Raw genomic sequence first — 24,508 nt, 5'->3', positions numbered from 1 at the left:
TTGTTGTAGTTTTTAAATTTAAATAATAAATTAGGTTTGGCCTTATGGCCCTCGGTTGGAGACGGAGACAAATATGGTCATATACTGTTCATTAAAATATTAATATCTTAAAGGGCCAAATGGCTAAAACGAGCTCTCTGGCCAACCCTCGTTTGGAGATGGCCTAACATGCTCCATGTTATATTTGGGTGTACAATTTTAAGGGATAAAATACAAGATTACAAGTTCGACTCACATAAATGTCAAGAATGAATATATTATATTTATGTTGAGTCCAACACATAATTTGTAGTGAGCTTATTATGCGACCTTATCTAGTCTTTCTTTCCAAATAGATTACCTCTCTCCACTTAACAAGTCCACTTGCATGTAACAATGTATTGCTTGAAGTTATTGCTCGGCTCCAAGTCCAGCAGGGAAGGCTGAGTGATTGCATTAGCAAATATTGGACTGTTGGAGCTAGGTTTTAGTGTTTTGGGCAACTCTTCCTCTGCTTTGTATATAAAAGTGGTACATTAATATAAAACAAATATATACGTACGTATTATAATTTAAGTAAAACAACAATTCTACGTGAAGGTGTTCAAGATAAACTCAAATTGCTTCTACGGATTGGGGTTATTTAGGGTGAATTGGGATGAGGACAGAGAAGACATCTCTTTCAGTACCAGGAGGGAGAGGATTGGTAGCCAAGGGTGACGGAGTAACATACCTAATATGAGATCCTCATTCCACACGGATAGGAGGCTCCTAGCCTTCCTCTATCCATTCGGATTTTATTACGAATAATATGGTGTATACAAGTTAGAGGAATGTTTCATTAGTTTTGCCCCCAATACATGTACAGGAACAGTAGCAAAATATTGGATGGCAATGGCTGCTTGACTTTTTCTTCAGTGGCGGCTGACGGCTGAACCTCCCTTCTTTAAGTGCCCTGCGGCCAATAGTTTAACAGTGAACTGCAGAAGACTGAGGAGTCCATTCTGTCTGATGTAGCTTTTCTAGGTAACCTCTCTTTTGCTTTTTCCATGAACATTCATATTATGCTAGGCAGGGTGTCAAGTGAACCACAGTGAGTCGTTGATACTCGTAAGTGTTAACGATGCACACGTCGTGTGCCTCTAATTCTAGCACTTGTTTTTTTATAATCACTTTGATAGAGCTGTTTGACTAGAGTAATATAGCAAATATGAAACCAACATGAGATTGAGTGAGTTCAACCAATTTATAAGGTGTCTCATGTTTTATGAGAGTGGCTTAACTAGCTAGGATTAGAGTGCAACACTTTCATTGGGTACATGTTCAAATTGCTTAATAAGAAGAGATTCGGAGAATGAAAATTTACGCAAGTGATGGATTGCCTTAGTTGGTAGGGTTTTCTTTTTTAGCTCACTTCATCATGTAGCATCACTTGTATTAAAAAAAAAATGAAAATTTACACCGGGAACGTATATGTTTTGTTTGTTTAATTAATGACAGGTCGAGAAATAACAGAAAAGAAAAGGTTATGGCTGTGACGCTTAGAAAATGCTTGTTATGTTGCACAACAACATGTTGCACAACAACGAAGGCCACGGTACGATCTTGAAATTTAAAACTTGATTTTATTCATTTTATTGAAGAAGATTTTACGAATAATGAAAAAAAAATGTTATTTTTACCATCTATTTGTATCATCACTTGTAACATCTCTCTAATGGAGATGAGACCCAGATGCGTTGACAGGCCCTACCTCTTAGATACATGGTACAAGTGATGGTACAATTAGATGATAAGTATAGCACTACTCAATTCAATATTGGTCCGATTATTATTTGATACAAAATTAACAACAAGCAACAATTTCTAAGTTTATTGACTTATGTAAAAATATTTATTAGTGATAATTAAATTGGTATTTGCTTTCAAGTTTTCAATAGCATTTCATATCACTCTAAAGAAAAAATAGGACTGGTGTCATGGTGACCAAAGAAAGCTACAACTACAAGCTCAACAATAGTTGCAACTCAAAGATAATGATTGGATTCCCCTATTTTTCAACCCAACAAGCGCATCAGTCGTGACTGGTTAAGTCGAAAAAATTGTCCCTCGCGACAGTCAGTCATGAGCTTTTATGTCAAAAAAATTTATAGATCCAAGCAATTAGTCTCAAATTTGAACAAGTACTAAAACTAAATAGATTAAATAGCGATTTAAATCTAAATACAGACAAAAGCAAATGTATATTGTGAACCACCCGGAGTTCGAAAAACATATAAGTGCCCACCCCTGGTCTAAATTGGAAGACCCCAGTAGATGTATGATGGATCCAAGTCCAACCCAAACCAGGTACCAAGACATATCTAATTAAATGCATAAATATAATAGGAAAACTAATGAAAGTGATTTGAAAATTTTGAGTTTGAATAATAAGAACAAAATAAAGGATAAAGTGAATAGTACCAGGATTAACTTTTTAGTGTAAAAATGTGATTTTTCGTTAAAATAAATAGTACCATAAACTTTTCGTTAAAGTTCCCAATATTTAATTAAAACGAGACGCTGGCGACATCATCGTTTTAGTTAAAGTTCAAGATCAACACATCTCTCAGCAATCTGCAAGAAGATCGAAGCTTCCCTTCTCACTTAATTGTGTCTTCTGGTCTAGTAGCTACAACTACTTATATATTAATTCACGGAACTCCATAACTTTCATACACTAATCTAGCATTGCAATTTGCATGCATGATGCATATATGCTATACTAAAATTGCTTAATTAGGTCTCTTGTTTCACCATTTTGCTGCTCTCACTAACTTATTACGGTACTCCATGAACAATGAAGCAAATGAAAGAGTTAAAATCACAAATAGACTAATAACACATTAAGACATGTTGATATTAAATCGATAACACATCAAGACATGTCACGATAACAAGTTGCAAATGGCCTTCTGCTTTTTCGAAAGGGTGCATCAGAAATGTGACCGCTCTGGAGAGGTGGCCAAATATGACTCTTAATCAAAACCCAAAATGTCTTTTTGTAGGAAGACGATGAAAACAACAAGAAGAAGAAGATAATATCTGATAAAAATTCAGTCTCGGTTGCATGCGACAATTTAAATTGGAATTTCGACAGTTCATAGGGATGCCTCCAGCTAAAAATAGAAATAAATAATTGCTTTTAATCACTCACTCACCTTATGTTTTTTATTTTATTTTCTAATAGAAGTGTGATATCCACACACTCTATTTTACTTCTCATACATCTTTTTAATTTTTAACCGTCGGATCGAATGAATTGAAGAAGATCAACGGATATAAATTATCAAGGAGTGTGTGAAAAGTAAAATAGAATGTGTTGATAGCACAACTTTTTCTAATATCATTGCTTGTCACGTTCCCTCTACCCACCACGTGGCGTCCACCTACAACGCTTCTCCTAACCTATTTTGGTGCCCCTTCATTATTTTCTCTCTTTTCATTTGACCATAAATACATCTATTAAAAAAAAGAAAAAAAATTTCACCAGAAATACATTATTTTTTCTAAAAGAATTTACAAATAGTGTCTTAATTTGACATTGTTCGTTTTGGTTTCGAGCACTTGAGAGATTATTTGATAATTATTTTGTTTTAAATTTTTGTAAATTAAAAATTAAAAATTTATTTGTTAATTATTTTTATTTTTAAAAAATTGAAAATAAATCAAAACATAAAACCTCTATTGCAAATTTTGAAAATTCAAGAAAGTAGTCATACAGTTTAGTGTTATTCTTCTTCAGTAGTAATTGAGAGGTCTTAGGTTTTGAACCACATTATTATGGTTAGCCTAATATGCTCACTCCCCCACCCTTATAGTGCAATTAACATCTTTTGTTAAAAAAAATAATAATAATAAATTGTTTTCAGTTTTCAAAAAAATGAAAGTAAAAAAGGAAAACAAAATGGTTACCAAATGGTCCTTAATTTTTTTGTTTTCGGTTGAATGATCTAATTTGACACACCCCGACCGAGATCAGGGCGTGCTGGCCGTCACACGAAGGTGACGTAGCCATGTGCACGTGCGGAAGCTAATGAGATAATAATATAAAAGTACGAATAATTAAAAACTAGCATACAAAATACTAAAACAAGTGCTAGCGTATGTGAGACACAATTTCAGAGCAAGTCTACAGCAGTCCAAAAGAAAAGATGCGACATAAGTACACCCGAAGGAGACCCTACAATGGTGAGTGTCTGTCAGAAATGCCGGGACGCCCTCTGGGAAAAACCCACCGAACCTGCTAGACCACTAGAACCTGGAGGGGCGCAAAAACAAAAGCGTGAGTGGGCAAAAACAAAGCTCTTTGAAAACTCTTTAGCAAAATACATTCTAACCCCTCGCCGTAAAACCTGTATACTTCCCAGAAAATGAACATATATACGTATGTATAGATATGCCAATCATGCTCCAAAATATGCCATTCATGCTCGAGAATATGCCACATCAGAAACTCATAATAAATGTAAGTGCTCAAGCGTAACTCACATCAATAACATATAATCTGGCAGCCGGGAGTCACCTAACGTGACCTGTACGGCTGCATATAAAGCTCAAATCTCAAACTCAATAACTGAATCTGCACACGAGTCGGAACCACCTAACGTGGTCTGTACGACAGGCTTGGGTGTAATATATATACGCTATAGTGCTACGATCACGTGAAGACTGTGCGAATAATCGCGGGTCACCTACGAGTCGGAACCACCTAATGTGGTCTGTACGACAGGCTGTGCACCTAACTTGGATCCAAGGCGAGCATGCGGTGCGGGAGGTGAACATACACGTGAAGGCTATGCCCCTAACTCTGGGCGGGAGCACTAACACCGGGGGTGCAGATTATGAGCTCTCTAAGCATCTCAAACTACTACTGCATACAAACATGAATACCACTTACCTGGCACTTACCTGTGCATCCACAACACCAAATACACATATATAAATGTATGCCGCTACTAATGCATGTGATGATACATAAGCGATAATAATAAAGCGCATGGCATAAATCAATTAACCCTTTTTAATCTATTTCTGGGAATTTAAATGTATATAGGTATATACGGAAAACAAAAGCCCACTCACTGATAAGTGGAAGGGTCGTAGCCCCCCTGCCTTGAGTGTGCACGCTCGTCCTCGGGATATGTATCACCTATATGCGAAATAGCTACGAAAACGTTAATTTAAAAGCACCTAACCAACTTCTCAATATAACTTCTCATACATTGCTCAAAATGGACAATTGAATATACCAACGTGCTCTACACAACCTCAGGATCACAACCATATTTTTAGAATATTTTTCCTCCGCCGTACGCGCCCCCACGCGCCGGCCAAGGCACGGCCCTACGCGCCCCCACGCGCGGCCACGTGCCATGCACACTGACGGCGTCAGGAATATTCCTTCAGTTTTGACAGATTCCGTTAACGGCGTCAGGAATATTCCGTCAGTTTTGACGGAATATTCCGTCACCTTCTCCGGCGAGACTCCGGCGCCGGAAAACTGGGAAAATTTCAAACTTAGTTTTCTCACTCGTTTCTCAACCAAATTTCATGATTCAAACGCCAAAATGAAGCTTAGGACTAGTAGAATCACGATAGACTAGTTTTAAAGCCTAAAAACTACTAGATCATACCTGTCCACAACTTCAAAAACCGGCCAACTTTGAACAGGACGATCCCGACGTCCAAACTCGTCCAACGAAGTACTCCCAAGCTCCTTGGGACCTCACTAAGACATCTACAAGCTTCAAATGTCCAAAAACAAGCTAGATTAAGTTTGCATGAATAGTGTTCAAAACGGATTACCTCGAAACGACGTGAAAACTAATGATTTCTCACCTGAAAATGGTATGGTCGTGCTCCTCTCAACCTCACGAGTCCAATGGTGTCCTTAGTTTCCTCGAGGGGTAATGGTTTGAGTGAGTTTATGTGTGTGTCCGTATGTTGAAGGAAGAAGAAGAAGAATGAAGAACTCGGGGAGAGAGAGAGAGAGACAGAGAAGAGACAAAGAGTGAGGGAATCCCGGGAGAGAGAGAGTGTGTGAGTGTGTGTGTGGTCCTACAACACCACACAACACCACACTAAACGTAAACGAACAAACTAGGGATAAAATGGTAATTTCACACGTACGTTCCAATAATCCCGGGACGGGATGTCACATAATTTACTTTCAAAGTTCTTATTTGCCTACCATCTTAAAATTTTGTAACATTGTAATTAGTATTTCATTAAAAATACTATAATGAGTGCAAACAATGCTTAATCTATGTTGCAAATGGCGCTTTACGGCACTGGTGGAAAATCATAATATTTATGCACTCTGGTGTAAGTTCAACCCTCATCTATTCCTCCTAACAAATCAACCAAGGCATGGAATCGGAAAGCCCACTAATTATAAAGGAAAGACAAACAAAAAGGAATCAGCTTTTTAAGTGATTCTTCATACCTGTCAAGCACTTATGCAAACTTTCAGCTTCGCACCCCTTAATCATTCAACAGTTAAATGGTCTTCATACTTCAAGCTTTTTGCTGAATTGGGTCTTCTTTGTAAATAGATGAACACACCACACGATCACCCACCATCCTCCCAAAGAGGAGCTTATGACACCACACCCCGCAAGCTCGTGCCACATGTTTTTCCGTGCGACTCCAAAAGTTTCCCTCCTTTTTGCTGAACGACTTGCCGTTTGGATTCGGTGGAACGTTTGTGTACGGTCATGTGTTGTTAACATGCTCCATGTTACAATTTGGGTGGACAATTTTAAGGTATACTAATACCAATTCACAAGCTCCACTCACATAAATGTCAAGAATGAACGTATTATATTTGTATTGAATTCAATACATAATTAGTAGCGCGTTTATTATGTGATTTAATCCAGTTTCTCTTTTCGAATAGATTATCCCCTCCCCTTAAAAAATCTACTTGCATGTGAACAATGTATTGCTTGAAGTTACCGTGTGAACAATGTATTGCTTGAAGTTATTATACATACGTGGTATAATTGAAGTTACCGTCTGATCTAGTAGCTACTACTAATTATATATTAATTCACGAAACTCCATAACTTTCTTACACTAATCTGGCATTGCAATTTGCATGCATGGTGCATATATGCTATACTAAAACTGCTTAATTAGGTCTCTTGTTTCACTATTTTGCTGCTCTCACTAACCTATTACGGTACTCCATGAACAACGAAACAAATAAAAGGATCAAAATCACAAATAGACTAATAACACATCAAGACGTGTTGATATTAAATCGATAACACATCAAGACATGTCACGATAACAAGTGGCGGCAAATGGCCTTCAGCTTTTTCGAAAGGGTGCATCAGAAATGCGTCCTCTCTGGAGAGGTGGCCAAATATGACTCTTAATCAAAACCCAAAATGTCTTTCTTTAGGAAGACAATGAAAAGAAGAAGAAGAAGAAGAAGATGATATCTGATAAAAATTCAGTGTCGGTTTCGCACGCGACAATTTAACTTGGAATTTCGACGGTTCATAGGGATGCCTCCTAAATAATTGCTTTTAATCACTCACTCGCCTTATGTTTTTATTTTATTTTCTAAGCATCATTGCTTGTCGTCACGTTCCCTCTACCCATCACGTGGTGTCCACCTACAACGCTTCACCTAGATCAAGATACTCTCTTGAGTAAAGGGTGAGAATTTTCCTGAACAAGCCTATCGGATCGTTGAAATTTTATCCAACAACTACAATAATTATACATTATTTTTCCTAAAAGAATTTACAAATAGTGTCTTAATTTGACATTCTTCGTTTTGGTTCCGAGCACTTGAGAGATTATTTGATAATTATTTTATTTTTATTTTTTGTACATTAGAAATTAAAGTCTTATTTGTTAACTATTTTTAGTTTTTAAAAATTGAAAATACACCAAAATGTAAAAACTCAATACCAAATTTTGAAAATTTAAGAAAGTAGTACTACAGTCTAGTGATATTCATCTTCATTTGTAACTGAGAGGTCTTAGCCTAGTGTGCCCACTCCCACACCCCTATACTATAAATAACATCTTTTGTAAAAAAAAAAAAAAAAGAAGAAGTTTTCAGTTTTTTTTATTTAAAAAAAAAGCGAAAATAAAATGGTTACCAAGTGGTCTCTAATTTTTTTGTGTTCAGTTGAATCATCTAATTTACTTTCAAAGTTCTTGTTTGCCTACCATCTTAAAATTTGTAACCTTGTAATTAGTATTTCATTAAAAATACTATAATGTGTGCAAACAATGCTTAATCTATGTTGCAAACGGCGTTTTACCACACTAGTGGAAAATCATAATGTTTATGCATTCTGGCGTAAGCTGAATCCTCATCTATTCCTCCTAACATTCAACAATTTAACCCAAAAAAAAAAAAAAAAACTCAATCTATAAACAATTTATGGTAATCGGCGTGTTATAAGATTAAGAAAATACAATGAATGTTTACCTTTTGGAAAAAAAATAAAAAAGAAGAAAATAAAATGAATGGGAGAGAAATGATGAATGATGAAAGAAAGATAATAGAAGTAATGTGAAAGAAATAAACATAGAATGCCACACAAAGTTACAACATTTTAAATTTTCGCCCTATTGTAATTTTGATTCATGCACTTATATATGACTATTAGTCAATGAATTTGTCATAATATAGTCATTTTGGGTAACATTATTAGAATTTTTATTTTAAATAAAAGGTTTTAACTATGGGATTAGAGATAGAAATTCTAAAGGAGTTACTCAAAAAAATCATGGCTCTACAGTATGATGAGTTCATAGCTTACTACTCATGGATTTTTAGTTCATGATCAAAACTATAATTGAATCAAAAATATTTTTCTCCAAAAAGAAAACTAAAAAAACCAAAAACAAGATAAGCAATAATTTATACAAATTCATCTAAAATACAGAAAGAAAAATTCAAGCCTAATGCATACGTATAAATAATTTTCACTGTCATATAATATCCTTGATTTCTTCTTCCTCCCTTCCATCATCTCCCTTCGTCATTCTCAATATTTTGTTTTCTAACAAACAAAAATCGGCCATTTATTGTTACGGTCTAGTGATACTTCTCTTTACTTGTAAGTAAGAAGTTTTAGGTTCGATTTTTGCTAAAGACGAATTTGAACCACATTATTGCTAGTCCATTGTGAGGCTAAGCCCACCACCTCCCCTTCGTGTAGATAATATCGTATGTTCAAAAAAAAAAAAAAATACAAAAACAAAAACCTAAAACTAAAAACTTAAAAGAAAGAGGCATTAATTTTCCCTTTTTGTGTGGGGTGTGTTACCCATACATCTCCTTTTACTTTTCACATATTTTTTTATATTTTGACTGTTAAATTGAATGAATTGAAGAAAAATCAAAGACATAAACTAACAAAGAGTATGTGAAAGTAAAAATGAATGTATGGAACTGTGGATATCCATTTGTATTCTTATAATCCTTTCGACCATGACACCTATTGTACACCCAACCACACGGCAATTTACCATGTACGAAAAAAAAAACAACGCGTTCTCCCCTCCTTTCATGTCCATTTCCTATTGTCCAATTTGTCGTACGTAACCCAATTAGTCCACAAAAATATAATATTATTATTTGCGATTCCATATAAATCAAAATTTAAATGCCAAACCATCATAGCTTTACGTGAGTAGTGCCCAACTTCTGGTGACTGACAGACCCTCCTCCCTCCTCCTCCTCTAATCCTCGTTAGCTCAGAATTCAAATCTCTCGAATTTTCCAAACGCCGGATCCGCAGGTCCGTACACACACCTTCTCCTCCTTAATTTCTTCGATTCCTCGCACGTCCAATCACAATGATGCAAATTCTGAGATGTCAATCCGTCGATTCGTTGAAGAAATGAACCCTTTTTTATTTTTATTTTTTTTAAATTTCAGAATCGTATGGTTTTTAATTCAAAAATTTTCTCTTCAGAGTTTTGAAATTGCCTTTGTTTCTGACTGGTTGATTTTTTTTTTGGGGAATTTGCAGAAGGAAGACATGGCGAAGGACTCGTACGAGGATGCCATTGCCGGACTTTCCAAGCTCCTAAGGTACTTTTTCCTTGCCCGGACAAACACGAAACGACCAGTTCCGCGATCTGTAATGTCCTTTCCTGTAATTATCCTGAACGTAGCCGTCCTTCTCTGTCATTATGCCCTTTTCGTTTCCGTCCGTCTCGGACGCGTTTCTGTTTCGGCCAATCAGGCACTTGTTGTTGCCGCTACGTGGGCCCCATTCGGAGTGGCTTTGGATCATCCCCTCTATCACCCGTGGGTCCCACCTTGGTGTTATCTGACGGCCTCTAAGAGTGACACTCTTGTTTTTCCGTTGCTTTCTGACAGTGAAAAGGCTGACCTCGAGGGCGTCGCCGCCGCCAAGATCAAGCAGATAACGGCTGAGCTGGCGTCGGCTGACTCGACCGACGCGGTCGAGAGGATCAAAACCGGGTTCACCCATTTCAAGAAGGAGAAATACGAGTAAGCTCCAAAGTTAATATGCTCTTCGAATATTCTGTTCGCTTAATTCCCCATTTTCCTGATCCAAGTCAAACTTCCCAAACTACACTTGTGCTTTATTACCTGAACGAAGGACTTGAACTTTGTTATTCTTTTCCAGGAAAGATGTTGATTTGTACGCCAAACTGGCCACAGGCCAAAGTCCCAAGGTCAGCGATGAACTGATGATTAAGCTCTAATTTTTTAAATTAAATCAGTTATATAATCAATCAATTTAATTATAATATGCATTTATACATTATTATAAATAAATCTGTTACATTATTGAGCTAATTAATTAAGTTGTATTATGAAAATGCAGTTTATGGTATTTGCATGCTCAGACTCCCGAGTTTGCCCCTCGCACATCCTCAATTTCCAACCAGGGGAGGCCTTTGTGGTCCGAAACATCGCTAACATGGTCCCTCCATATGACCTGGTTCGCCTACCAAAACCCTTTTTTGTTATTTATTAATCTATCACTTCAACACTTCCATTTTTCTGATAACTTATCAAGCTGCAATTCATTTACCAATAGAAACGACTTTTTACATATAAAAAACTAAGCATACATGACATGAACAATTAAGCGTAACTAACAGCGCTTAACCTTCACGACAATTGCGCATGATTTGTGATTGAATCAAATCAAATGATGAAATATGCTTCAAAAACTGTATAAAATGCAACATGGTCCATCAACCATATGCTTAGTTTGTTGGTGGTTTATTTATGTATTGTATTTGACCTAATGGGTTGGTGGTGCAGACAAAGTACTCGGGAATGGGGGCGGCCATTGAATATGCGGTATTGCATCTGAAGGTGAATGTAAAACGACCACTCCTTTCCATATTCAACTTTGCTTTTACTCTGACTGGAGTCTGGAACCACTACTTTCATATTCAACCTTTTTTATATTATTCTGTGATTCAATCAATAATGGTGACCTAGTCATTGGGTTTGTTCCTTTCCTTGCACACCTTATCATGTTACGGTTGTTACCCCTTCAAAACAAAAGGGGGCAGAAAGAAAAGGCTTCAAAAGTTGCAGATTTAGAAGCAGGATGAATATTAATTATTAATTATGTTTGAGTACTATACCTACTTTGTTGGCAATGTAGTTTAAAACTTATTTAAAAGAGAAAATGCATTTTATAAGTGGTAAATTGCCTCTATAGATAGAATATTCTCTTTAGTTCGTTGTATTTTACATTTGAAAACTTAATTAAAAGAGAAAATGCATTTCATAAGTGGTAAATTGCCTTCATAGATAGGATATTCTCTTTAGTTTGTTGTATTTTACGTTTGAAATATCTTTCTTTCTCTTAATCTAGCTTAAAGTATAATTATTGCCAGTACTAAACAAAGAGAAAATGCATTTCTTCAGGTGGAGAATATTTTGGTGATTGGACACAGCTGCTGTGGAGGTATAAAGGGGCTCATGTCTATCCCAGATGATGGGTCCACTGCTAGGTAAGCCTTCACTTATCATATCAAGAAGAAGTAGGTTTAAAGCCTTCAACACTTTGCATCTTTCTGATTTTAATTTGATTCAAAAGTTGAATAACTCTTCTAAATACGATAATTTAAGTACAGATACTCGAATGAAGAATAATCAAGGATATTAATTTGCAGATAGACATTTTTAATTTTTTTAATATATTTTGGCTTTTAGAACTTCCAAAATTGTTGGCTTCTCCTTCCATGTGGAGTTATTGCTATTTACTATATAATATATTTGATTTGTGTCGTGTCCTACTCGATCGGAAATGATCGAATACGAAGGACTTTATTCTTTAGTGACTGTGGTACCATTGTTCTTGGAGGCATCCACAAAGTTGTATAAAGCTACAAGTAGAAGGATAATTAAAGTGGTTATGACAGCTTCAGATTATTTGCTTTTTTCAATTCATCTTTGAAATTCTTTGTAACTTTCGGTTTCAGGTTACTCGACTTTTAAATAACATTCTGAAATCTAGCAATAGCGTACTGTCCGTACACAAGGCAAACAGCTTTTACAGTTTTGCTACTGTATTTAAATACCATTTTGAAACCCCAGTATTTTCTCATCCAGTTAATTTGTAGTTAGAATAATTTTGTTTTATGCAATGACAGTCCTCCATTTGTATACTGAATTTTCAGTGACTTCATAGAGAGCTGGGTGAAAATCTGTTCACCGGCAAAGACCAAGATTAAAGCTGCATACAGTGGTTTGAGTTTCACGGAGCAGTGCACCAACTTGGAGAAGGTAACTTTGCATTGCCTAAATTAAAGAAAAAACTAGAAATCATAGCTCCTCTTAAAGAGACGGTATGTTCTATGACCGATTGTATACAATCATGCACTTGCCTCTCTTATTACACTAGTCGCATGATGAGAAAGATAGACATGACATTATATACAAGCGGTGACTCATTTTTAATTAGCATTTTTTTTTGAAACGCAACACATTAGCATACCAATTGGATTAATTAGATTAATTAAGATTATTCCAAGTTCAGACATCATAATTAGATTGATTAAGATTCTTCCAAGTTCAACCATCTTGTGTTTTAAACGCAGGAGTCCGTGAACATCTCATTGGGAAACTTACTGACATATCCATTTGTGAGAGAAGCGGTGGTGAACAAGACTCTGAGTCTGAAAGGTGGATATTACAATTTCGTCAAGGGCAGCTTCCAGCTCTGGGATCTTGATTTCAAAATTACACCTAATTTGACTGTGTGAGCATCGAACGTTGTCCAGAAACCTTCCTTTCGTTTCTTGAAAAATTTCAACTCAGTCCATCTTCTTTGGAACAACATTTGGCAAAATAATTGTGTTTATGGCTTGTGTGATGTTGAAATATCAAATAAGTATAGCAATGCTGTATTCTGGTTTATTGCAATATGTAAAAAGTTATATTTTCACTAGCAATGTTTCTTAGCTTCAAACGCTGATGAAATTTACCGTTTTACCATGTACTTTATGCAATGCTGTATTCTGGTTTAATATTTCATCTTACATATTTATCTTAAGACTTTCCCTAAACTAGGAATTTGTTTGCTTTCCACCAAAAGACCAAAAGCAAGGACCAAACACACAAGGAACTGACCGTTATGATTTTATAAGTAGTTAATGAGAAATTCTTACCATCTATTTGTAGCATCTTTCTAATAGAGATGAGACTTACATGTGTTGATGACCCTACCTCTGTTGAAAAGATGATGCAAATAGATGATAAGTGTAGCACTACTCTGTGAATTATTTTGGTAGAACTCAGCTTGTGTGGCTTTACTTCATGCATTAATTCGTTTTTCTATACAACATAAGCATGTGAGATACCAAACTAAATAAATGAAAAGAAAAACTATCATAATTACCAACCAAATTAACAAAATAGCAACCAATTATCGACGGTGATCTCTATTACATAACACAAAGCTTTTAATTTATCGGATCACCCTTGCATGATGTCGAGGGACGCGTCGCTGTCAATGTCCCGGTCCAATTACCCGGAGAAAATCGGAACTCCACTCGGTTGCAATACACCCGAAAGCTGTTAGGATTTGTCCAATACGATGGCAGCCTAAAATAACCCAACATGCTGAGCTCGAATCTCACCGATCCATTAGATCTCCCTTCCGAGATTTCATTGGCCACGCCATTACCTATATAGGCCGACACTGTTTCGATTTTGAAGCTGTTAGCGATCTCGGTTTTCTTGTTTAAAACCGAGGTAGGAGTCACTGGCTTCAATGCTCATACCATGTAAACAAACATGACATTGAGATTATACAAGGATTAATGCAAACTTCTTGTCACAAACAAATCTACACAACGGCCCTATATGACTTCAAAGAGAACCGAGTGTTACCACAGATAGGAATTCAAGAAAACAATATGCGGGATCCCTTTGTGTACGTGATGGCACGACCACGTAATTCGGCTTTGGGGAAGGCGAAAGGCGCGATTTTCTTCCCACTTTTATATATAATGAATAATGATGATATATATTCAAGTGAAACTTAAATATTAGGGTTTTTGAATTTTTTTTTTTTTGTTTGTTTGCTTGTTTAAGATTGAGCTGCATATGATTATTAAGTATAAGTGATGTTTATAACTCTTTTCACTTATTATTTAATAATATTTGTAAACTCATAATCAGTGTGAATATAGTTTATTTTATTTAAGTTATTATTTTCTAGCATCAATACATTGTCCTAGTTTTTTAGGAATACTATACTAAAAAGGAGATCAATATCTTCTACAATCAAAAGGGATGTGACATTTTTGTGGCCCCAATTATTGTTTGACACACATTGATTTATGATAACAAAATTAAGAAAAGTTAAGTTCATAAACATGTGTCAATCAATAAATGATGCTGTAGAGAAGCCACCCACCATTTCAAGTGCAAAAGATTTAATCTCACTAAAAAGAGACCATTTGATAAATTTTGCACAAAACCCAAAGTCTTAAAAGACCACACTGGATAATTTGACCAATAAGCTTTATAATTTGCCTAAAAAAAACTTAACCACAAAATATTTCAAAAGTGAAGCCAAGACCAATGAAAAATCAAATTTGAGAGCCGTAAACCAACCGTATAACCTACATTTTGCGTTTTCGTTGGAAATTATGGTGATTTGGTGGCAAGAGCCCAAAACAACCCCAACGCAACACAAGCAGTAAATGCATGGAGATAAAATCTTGAGAGTAAATTACATTTAGTATTTATTTATATCATTTTTTAATAGAGATAAGACTCACCAACGCATATAGACCCAATTTTTATTAAAAAAATTGTATAAATATATGTTAAAAATAAACATTTTTGAAATTTTAATACAGCCAGAAACTATTTTAAAAGAAAACATCGGTGGCACGTGGACAACCCAAAACGAGTCCAAGCAGGACCTTTAAGCTCGAGTCAATGGCTCCCTGATCCAAAAAACAAAAATCCTTAATCCAAACCAAGTAACATATTGTAATGGACGGTTCCAGATTCTAAGGACAGTTTTCTTAATCATCACAAGTGCAACTAGTGCATTTTTTTGGCAGACACTTCATTAGATTAGGTTCTATCCTGGGATGAGTCGTATAAAAGAGGTTTTGACTTTTGAGTTCAATTGTTTCCTCCATGTATTGCTTATATATAAAAATATATAAAGACATTATTTTACCAACAATTTTTAATTTCTTAAACACTCATTTGTATTCTTGTCATCATATTAAATAAATGAAACGAAAATACCAAAATTAAACAAAGGTATATGAGAAGCAAAAAGTTAGAAAGAGTGGGTTTGTCATTTTCTTTTTGGTCAATAGTTAGGTAGGTTGCCGTGGGAAAAATGGGGGAAATGAGGTGGGAAAGCCTCCAACATGGGTGAAAAGGACCATATGAGTGCTTGATTGTCACTAAAACACTATCCCTCATCGAGTGTGTTTATCATTCCTCCTTAAATATATAAAGTTCATGCGTATGAAATTTCTAAATTTGGATGAAAGAGTCCAATTTATGTCTTGCTTACAGTGCTAAAATTTCATCTTATTTTTCGTGGCACAAAATTCAGATAAGTGAAGATTATTGATCATAACAAATCATTTGTCAACTCAAACTTTTGATCAACCAGAACCAGTTCGAATTTTGATTAATTATAATTACAATAGTCAAGAGGGTATCCTTGCAGAATATCGTCCATGCCCCAGCTAATCAAATTATCATAATTAGAACAAGAAAGCAACTCGGTACAATGCTTGGCCATCCATTCTATCTCTTCTTCTTCATTAGAATCCAAATTTGCGGTTTGATTATTACTTTTCATACCGGAAGTTGAGTCCGAGTACCGCGCTTTGAGCAGTTTGTGTTGGTGTACTAGTTTGTCTCCTGCCAGTTCTTGAGTAGCAGAAGAGTGAGCTTTAGACGTAGAAACAACAAGTTTTCCAGGTGTATGCTGCTTCTTTATGTCGCCAAGCTTTTTGCTCAAATGAGCATTCCAGTAGTTCTTGATTTGGTTGTCAGTTCTTCCTGGTAAACGCCCCGCAATCAAAGACCACCTTTACACAAATTAAGTAGTTAAACCAGTGATTCCTTATCAACATCGTTCGACGAAAGAAAGAAATAAATATAACTAGCATATGGGCACACACAAAGTGTGTGAGAAAAGTTTTTATTTTTGTTTTTGAAATAGAATGAGAGAGGAAGAGAGTGATAGAGAATGTAAGAGTGGGAAGTTTTTTATTTTTTATTTTTTTTTAATTGGAGATATGTTAGGATTACATGTATGTGAGGCTTTGAAAAAAAAAACAACAAAATTTGGTTATGTGAAATTACATTTCTGTCTTATATTTCTTATTCATGTTCTATTTTAATTAGAGGATTAATTGGTAATTTCATAGAGTTTTGATTGACAATGAGTGTTTTATTAATTAGTAGAGATTACGGAAGATTTCAGTTTTATCTTATTCCCCACATTATAAAGAAAGTTAAGGTTCTACTATAAAATCAATTGGTGATATGGAGAAAGTTACTTATAGGCACATGCAATGTCACTCATTTCCCCGATGTGGGATTGATACTCTCAACACAACTCCTCACATGTAGCAAATTTTCAAGTCTAGCTAGCACGTGGGTAACACATATCAGGTGACGTGGAGTACGTGTGGCCGTTGGGCTTCACACGTGAGACAACTTGCTTTAATACTATGAAGAAAGTTAAGGTTTCCACCATAAAACTAATTCGCAATAACATGACAGTTTGATCTCAAAGTACCACTAGCAGTACTAAGACACTAGACTCACGCTACCTTCTATCATGGGATCTACACAAGTAACACAACACCTCGTGTTGTGTTTTATCCATCACAGAGTTAACTTATAGGGTAAATTACACTTTTATACCTCATGTTTGAGGTCTATTTCAATTCCTTACAACATCTTTAAAACATTTCATTTTCATACTTTAAGTACTATTTTATTTCAAAATAATACCTCCGTTACATTTTCCATCCATTGATCTGTTAAATGCTGACATGGCTGCCACATATATGCTACGTGGCTGCCAAATGTCTACCACGTGGCAAATAAAAAAAAATTTTAATTTTTTTTTAAAAACCTGAATTTTCTCAAAAATTGAAAAGAAAAAAAAAAAAAAAAATTGAAATAGACCTCATCCCATCTCCCTGCAACCACCCCCCACAAACCCATAACCTTTTCTCCCCACCCACACCTGCCCAACTCGTCTTCCCCCTTCCTCTTGGCAACCCACCAAGCTAGAACCCCGACCCTCCTTCAGCCCGCACCCCCCACGGTGCGACCCACCTCGATGTCTCCCCCCCGCCACCTCACCCTACTTCACCCCCCCTCACCCGGCGACCTCACCCTGCTTCCCCCTCCCCCAGAGACCTCACCCTGCTTCCCCCCCAACCCTCCCTCCCCGCGGGGACCTAACTCCCTGCGTCCAACCTCGCCCAGAACCCAGATCTCGACCCAGGCGACCTACCTCGCCCAGAACCTGACCCCCACCCTCCTCTCATCTGCAACACCCACCCTCTTCTCCTTCCCCCATCCATGCCCTGCTCAACGGCAAGTCGGTCGGCTTCGACAACGAGGTATGCATTTAATTTTGTCCTTCAAAATTTGAATTTTTTTGGTGCTTGGTTAGTGATGGTCTGGATGGAGTTAGGTTTGCTAAGGGTGGGTGGGGTTACAAATGAGAGAAGGGAGGATGGGGGTGAAGAAGAGAAAGGGCTCGGGGAAGGTGGGGGTTTGCTGGGTTTCTTGATGGGAAAGGAGGTGAAAAGGGTGGAGGAGAGGGAGGTGGGTCAGGGGGGGTTGCGGGGAGCTAGGTTTTAGTTTTTCTTTTTTAAGATTCAGGTGGTTTTTTTTTTAATTAAAAAATTATTATTTTTGCCACGTGGTGTGCCACGTTGGCAGCTACGTCAGCACTTAACGGATCAATGGATGGAAAATGTAACGGATGTATTATTTTGAAATAAAATAGTACTTTAAGGTATGAAATTGAAATATTTTAAAGATATTGTAAGAAATTGAAATAGACCACAAACCTGAGGTATGAAAGTATAATTTACCCTAACTTATAAATAGGTCTTACGAATACTCCAAAACACAAAGGGAGAAAAAAAGGAGAAATGAAGCTAAATAAAGTAGGGAGATAGAAGAAATATATATCTTTGAAACCTGTTTCCAAGGAGATTATGAAGTCTGATAATGAGGTCTTCTTCCTGCTCAGAAAAATAGCCGCGTTTCACATCTGGGCTGAGATGGTTGAGCCACCTCAATCTGCAGCTCTTTCCATTCCTCTTCAGGCCTACACAGATACAGTATCATCATTATTACTCACAATTAAGCTCTCAACTTCTACATATGTTCTTTCTTTCTTCATGAACATTATACATATACAATATAATATTGTATACAAATTTAAGTTACCACTACACTTTCGCAGCATATGCATATATATACAGAGGGCCCTACCGGTAACCTTAGGAATGCGGTTCCAGCGGCCACTTCTATGTACCCTTATGTAGTCTAGCAGAATCTCATCTTCCTCCTTTGTCCATAACCCTTTCTTGTACTCATATTCTGCTTCCATTTTTTCCGTTGCAAACTCGCAATACACAAATTAAGAGACAAACGAAAGGGCTCAGAGGGCTTGGATTTTTTAGGAAAGTTATAGTTTGCGTATTATATGTATATTCAGGTATATATATACATACATATTATTATGTAGTACTGAACTTGTTAATTTCCTGGTTTGCAGTAGTACTGCAGACTGCAGTGGAAATCTTTGTATTCTAGCTAGTAATAAATAAGCCCATACAAGGTCTATTTTCTCATCAATATGAGATTCATTCTCAACACGTCCCTTAGCGTGGCAAATTTTTCAAGTTTAACACGTGGACAACACAACGGAGTGAGGTGGAGCACGTGTGGCCGTTGGGGCTCCATACGTAGGACAACATGCTCTGATATCATGAAGAAAAAGACGGTTCCACCATAAAATATAGAGAATAGCCCAACTTACTTATAAACCTCTGTAAGGTCCCTTATTTAATTATAATATACATAATATTAGCTAGCTTGCTTGGCCGTGAGTGGTCGACCCACCCATGATCTTGTGTCCAAGGACCAAGAAGAGAGCTACCCACTTGGGTGGCCTAGCTGTTAGAAAAAGCAGCATCTACAAACCCGTAAGTTCTTTCTCGATCGTTGGCCTTTTACTAATTTTTCAAATGATGTTTCTTGTTTGTTTAGATGAAATACCTAAACGAGTTTTGTTAATGTGCTCGATTGTTGTTTAAATATGTGAGCTAGCTAAGAGTCACGCTAATTGAATAACATGTGTCATATAGAACATCATTGCCTTTTGGTCAAATTTCGTTTTTACTTTGATGAGTCTAAATAGTTTAGTGTATGTATCACAAAGTTAATATTTCACGTGCGTTCAAGTATGACTGCGAAAGTAGAAGGACAAACCACAAATTAAGAATTTTTCAAACCTCCCGCATTACGTGATGTGTGCCCTACAAGATTAGAAACCAACCATGTAAGACTTATGTAGGATTCACCTCACATGAGAAAGTGGGAATATATAAGACAGAAGAGTTGGAAAAGCTGTTGTTGCATATAGGATTATTTCTTAAACTAGAGCATAAACGCCATAAAATGTTTTCCAATATGAACATTAATTTATTTGATTGTCTAAAATAACGCGCGTGCACAAATGAAATTCCAAGAACATGAAAAACTTAATTTGATTGCTTAATCATACTGCAGCTTCACTGAAATGACCAGTTTTCAGGAAGAAGCATCATGGCAGCTCCGTATATGATCCATGCAAGTGGCTACAGATACAGAGGTATTGAAAATTTGAAATCAGTAAGAAACAATATTATTGTTTCAGGAAAAAACAATAATATTCAAGTCCCCACAATTCATTTCCACTGCTGGATATGTCCTTTTTTTCCTCAACGGTGAGAACCATGCATTAATGCATGCGAATACTTCACAATGCGCGGACATATGGGATGTGTTGGTGCAGTACAGGACTGAATTTGCATGGTTGAATTTTGACAATTATAATTTAACCGTTCAAACATCAATGTATCTCATGTACCGTATAAAAACCCTAATGCATGGCTTGGTTTTCGTAATTTCATAGCTTGTTACTATTGCATGTTTCCACGACTTCAGGGGTTGTTGATTTTTTTCAATTCCTTGCGCAATATAGTAACAATAATTGTACTGACGTGCTGGTTAATCTAAAGGGAAAGTTTCACGTGCTACGCCACAGCAGATAGTAGTACTATCTGCTCGATCTGTTTTTTCCACAGTGAAAAACTTGGCGAAAAATTTCCCCAGAAATCATAAATTCGTTGGTCGGGGTGCCTAGTTTTGGAGAAGTTTTTGATACAAGGATCACATTTAGAAAGCATATATCATAAACCACGTAAACTAGTCCAAGCAGAGGTGGATGCATATTGGGACTTAGGTGATCCCAAGATCATTTGGAGTTCAGAAATTATACATGTGAATGTCTTCTGAGGACTCTTTGAATCTTTGTACGGGTCCCTTTGTAGCTACTAAGTATTTGATGTGATATCTGCTGAGCATATCTCGATAGGTTGCATGGACAACACTCGAAACATTCTCTCGATATCACTAATCAAGTGTTCAACGAAATGCCTAATAAACTGAATTTTTTTTCTTTGTATGCTTCGCACTCTGTTTCTATCTAAAAAATTGAACCTTTAACACCCATGATTTGAATCTTGAATCAACCACTAAGTACAAGGTGTGACTTGCTTGAAAATTTGGTACAAATAGCTTTACCATTGAAGTTTAATTTACTGAGGCAAGACCAGATACCAATTAATTTTGGATTGACATTTACACGCGTACGACAAACAAATAGGAAAGGATGGTTCTTTCATTGTATTGATAGAAGTCTAACTAGAAAAAGATCTCTCTATTACTTTGAGAGTAGTATGATTATTGTGGTCTATGGATAATTGGCATCCGGTATCAAAGAATTTTTTCTCCCTTTTGTTGCTTTCATATGTTTAGTTGGTTTTTATTATTTGTTAACCTGATTTCTACAATCCACGCTAGCACAACCTTGAAAGTTGAAAGAGAGGCAGGAATTGCCAATCCAAATATGCTAGAGTCCTCCTCATAACTTAATTATTGGTGACATTTTGAACTAATAATATAGCATTTTAGAGCATCTACAAGGGAAATGTCAAAACTGTCACGTAAATATATAACAGTAAAAATGGCAACGAACTCTCTCCAATCGAGCCTTCAATTTCTTATGTGGCGCTGAATCATTTGAAGGCAAAACCTTTTGCTCTCAAATTTGACAGCATATGTCAAATTTATTAAATAAATTTTTAATAAATTAATATAATATATAATAAATTTTGTTATATTTTTCAATTATTTGATTGGTTGTCTTAATCATTGGAATACATAAAAAGATTTAAAAAAAATTAGTAAATGACATTATTATTTAACATATCGAATGAAGCAAAATATTGTACAAAACATATAAACCATCAAATATTATTTTGATATTTAAAATTTAACATATCTTTTGAGAATGCTCTTAAGTTTCAAATTTTTTACCTAAATTGTGTGACTAATTTACCGTCACTTTTTTTTTTTTTTTTTGGGGGGGGGGGGGGGTGGCGTGGGGTTCGAGGAGATACGGAGGAGATACGTCGTTCTGGTTGTTAATGGTGACCTTATTTCATATCATTCTTGTCAGAGTATAAACTGGGATTGATATATATTGGAGATCGGTCATTGTGAAGTCATGATCAATTAACGCATAGTAAATGTTGTTCAAACAATTAGCTGGGGTATCATCAGCAGAGTAATAATAAAGCCATATACTGTGCATGTTTCTGGTACAACATTTATGTTCTGCTGCCCAGAGATTAATTGATGAAAGACCGCTGTAAAACTTCCACCGTTATATCGCAAGGGATTAAAAGAAAAAGCAAACTGTCTAGCTGATGTGGAATAGTCAATCACCGTTTGAGAGGCTTCGGAGTAGCTATTCATGAAGGAGGATTTTTTCTCTTTTAATCTTTTTTTGTTCTTTTTTCTCTTCTTATTTGAACGGTTATATACAGTTAAATTAGATTAACGTTTTGTTCTAATTTTTTAATAATAAAAAAAAAACAAAAAACAATTTATAAGACGAAGAAAAAGAAGAGAATGAGAATAAAATAGAAGAAAATCTTACTCCATCGTTTATTTATAGCAGTAGCTAACCGAAGGCATGCATATATTTCAATATCTACCCAGTTACAGTGGACCAATACGTATATAATATGTGGACATCATCGATCTGTTTTGGTTTTTGAATTGCAATGAATTCTCGTCGTACATGCCTTAAAGGCTAAAACACGAATCATTGTACTCGTCCTGGCCATGACTGTTGCCCACATTTTTCTCAATGAATTATCTCGCGGTTAAAACAGCACCATTTTAGTTTCAAAAAAAAAAAAAAAAAAAAACCGCACCATTTTAGTACCAAAATAAAATATCAAAAATTCACCATGTATTCCAGGTCTTATATATGGTGAGCTCTTGCGTTCCAATATCACTAATATTAGGAACACGCGCACACACACACAAAAGTTGCGTACTTACCATTTTCGTTCTTATTTCTTACTAAAAATTAAAATATTGTTCGATGACTATTTGGTTTTTCGTTTATAGCGTTGAACTTTTGATTCTTCATGCTTCAGATATAGAGAAAGTATGGTTGAAAGGAGAGATGACGAAGAGTGGAGGAACAATGTTAAGAGAGATATAGAAGAAATGTATAAGGCGGTACATCAAAAACTATTCCACGTTGTTTTTACTTTCAACATATAAGACCTGTCCTAGTTAAGCAAACCCGTTGAGGGACCAAAAGTTAAATGATTTGGGTTTCTCCAACTGCCCATCCTAATGACACGGCCAGACACTCAATATGCAAAGTAGCACACCTTATGATGTATTGCCACAAATGGAGGATTGATTGTTGGAAATTCAAACCAAAATATGCAAACCAGGGCATTTGTAAGAAATCCCATTTTCCAGTTGTAATATTCAGCAATCAGAGTGTTCTTTTTGGCATATAGTTTGTGAATTAAACATCAGCACTTGAGAATTTAAAATCAGAACAGTCCCGTAGGGAAGTGAGAATTATAAAGCTGTGATATACATGCAGCTGTATCAAACGGACCCTAACATTCCAAAAGTTGTGCACATTTTCGATTATTATTTGATCTCAACCTTGTCAGTAATATGGTTTTGTAGTAACGGGGCTGCGTCATGGCCAGATGGCGATTCTGGGCTATCATGAACATCGGAGTATTCTTCACCTGCAGCCTCCTCTTCTTTTGTTTTTCCCCATATTACGGTATAAAACCCAACAGCTAAAATTACTGCTCCAACTATGTGTACAATTAGTATTAAAGTTCTAAAAGACGTTAGGTGCTAGTCGGACGGTGGGCTGGGGCCTAGCGCTTAGGCGGCTAGGCGGACGCCTAAGTGGACTAGGCGGATTTAAGTAAATATGTTATATTTCATGTAAATAAGTGTCTGTTTATACTTAAAATATATATAATAAATTACAAAATAGAATGAGATATATATTATGAAGTATTGAAACATAATGAAAACATGGGGAACAAGCATATAATTTGTTTTCATTTTAGTATTCAACAAGTTTCTTACAATTTATTAAAAAAAATAATGCAAAATGAAAGTTATCTATTTTCTATCCAAGTGAGTCGCAGTCAGGCCAGTGTCTAGGCATGTCTGGACAGGCTAGGCGGGTGCCTCAACAGGACTAGGTGCTCTTTCTAAATTTTCAAACGCTTAGGCATTAATCGGGGTAGTGGCCAACCGCCTAACGCATAGGCGGCACTAGACGGGAATTTTTAGAACAATGATTAGAATTATTGAGGT

At 36.1% G+C, this 24,508-nt stretch overlaps 2 protein-coding genes across 2 annotated transcripts; one reads left to right on the top strand and one right to left on the bottom strand.

Moving 5' to 3' along the window:
- The first annotated feature begins 9,635 nt into the window (after positions 1-9,635).
- Positions 9,636-13,477, top strand: LOC137731028 (carbonic anhydrase 2-like). The gene is made up of 9 exons (XM_068470078.1): positions 9,636-9,794; positions 10,029-10,090; positions 10,382-10,516; positions 10,656-10,704; positions 10,857-10,973; positions 11,303-11,356; positions 11,921-12,006; positions 12,676-12,781; positions 13,096-13,477. Exons 2-9 carry the CDS (start codon positions 10,038-10,040, stop codon positions 13,258-13,260), a joined length of 765 nt encoding a protein of 254 aa, XP_068326179.1. The 5' UTR covers positions 9,636-9,794; positions 10,029-10,037; the 3' UTR covers positions 13,261-13,477.
- Positions 13,478-16,166: 2,689 nt separating this feature from the next.
- Positions 16,167-19,130, bottom strand: LOC137731396 (transcription factor WER-like). The gene is made up of 3 exons (XM_068470506.1): positions 19,013-19,130; positions 18,716-18,845; positions 16,167-16,572 (listed from the first exon to the last, which is right to left on the bottom strand). The coding sequence occupies exons 1-3, from the start codon at positions 19,128-19,130 to the stop codon at positions 16,167-16,169; spliced, it is 654 nt and encodes a 217-aa protein (XP_068326607.1).
- Positions 19,131-24,508: the final 5,378 nt, after the last annotated feature.

The sequence above is a fragment of the Pyrus communis genome, chromosome 4 (assembly GCF_963583255.1).
Source record: "Pyrus communis chromosome 4, drPyrComm1.1, whole genome shotgun sequence".
In the NCBI taxonomy this organism is placed as follows: domain Eukaryota; kingdom Viridiplantae; phylum Streptophyta; class Magnoliopsida; order Rosales; family Rosaceae; genus Pyrus; species Pyrus communis.
Note: the sequence above shows the minus strand (reverse complement) of the source record. Positions and strands in the feature narration are given on the sequence as shown.

What these genes read in the sequence shown, in the direction of transcription:
- LOC137731396 (XM_068470506.1), bottom strand. Translation starts at nt 19,130, where the DNA reads ATGGAAGCAGAATATGAGTACAAGAAAGGGTTATGGACAAAGGAGGAA. An exon ending in CCGCATTCCTAAGGTTACCG is followed by an intron (nt 18,846 to 19,012) that starts GTAGGGCCCTCT and finishes GTATCTGTGTAG; the next exon opens with GCCTGAAGAGGAATGGAAAG. An exon ending in CATAATCTCCTTGGAAACAG is followed by an intron (nt 16,573 to 18,715) that starts GTTTCAAAGATA and finishes ATTTGTGTAAAG; the next exon opens with GTGGTCTTTGATTGCGGGGC.
- LOC137731028 (XM_068470078.1), top strand. Translation starts at nt 10,038, where the DNA reads ATGGCGAAGGACTCGTACGAGGATGCCATTGCCGGACTTTCCAAGCTC. An exon ending in TTCAAGAAGGAGAAATACGA is followed by an intron (nt 10,517 to 10,655) that starts GTAAGCTCCAAA and finishes ATTCTTTTCCAG; the next exon opens with GAAAGATGTTGATTTGTACG. An exon ending in ATGCGGTATTGCATCTGAAG is followed by an intron (nt 11,357 to 11,920) that starts GTGAATGTAAAA and finishes GCATTTCTTCAG; the next exon opens with GTGGAGAATATTTTGGTGAT.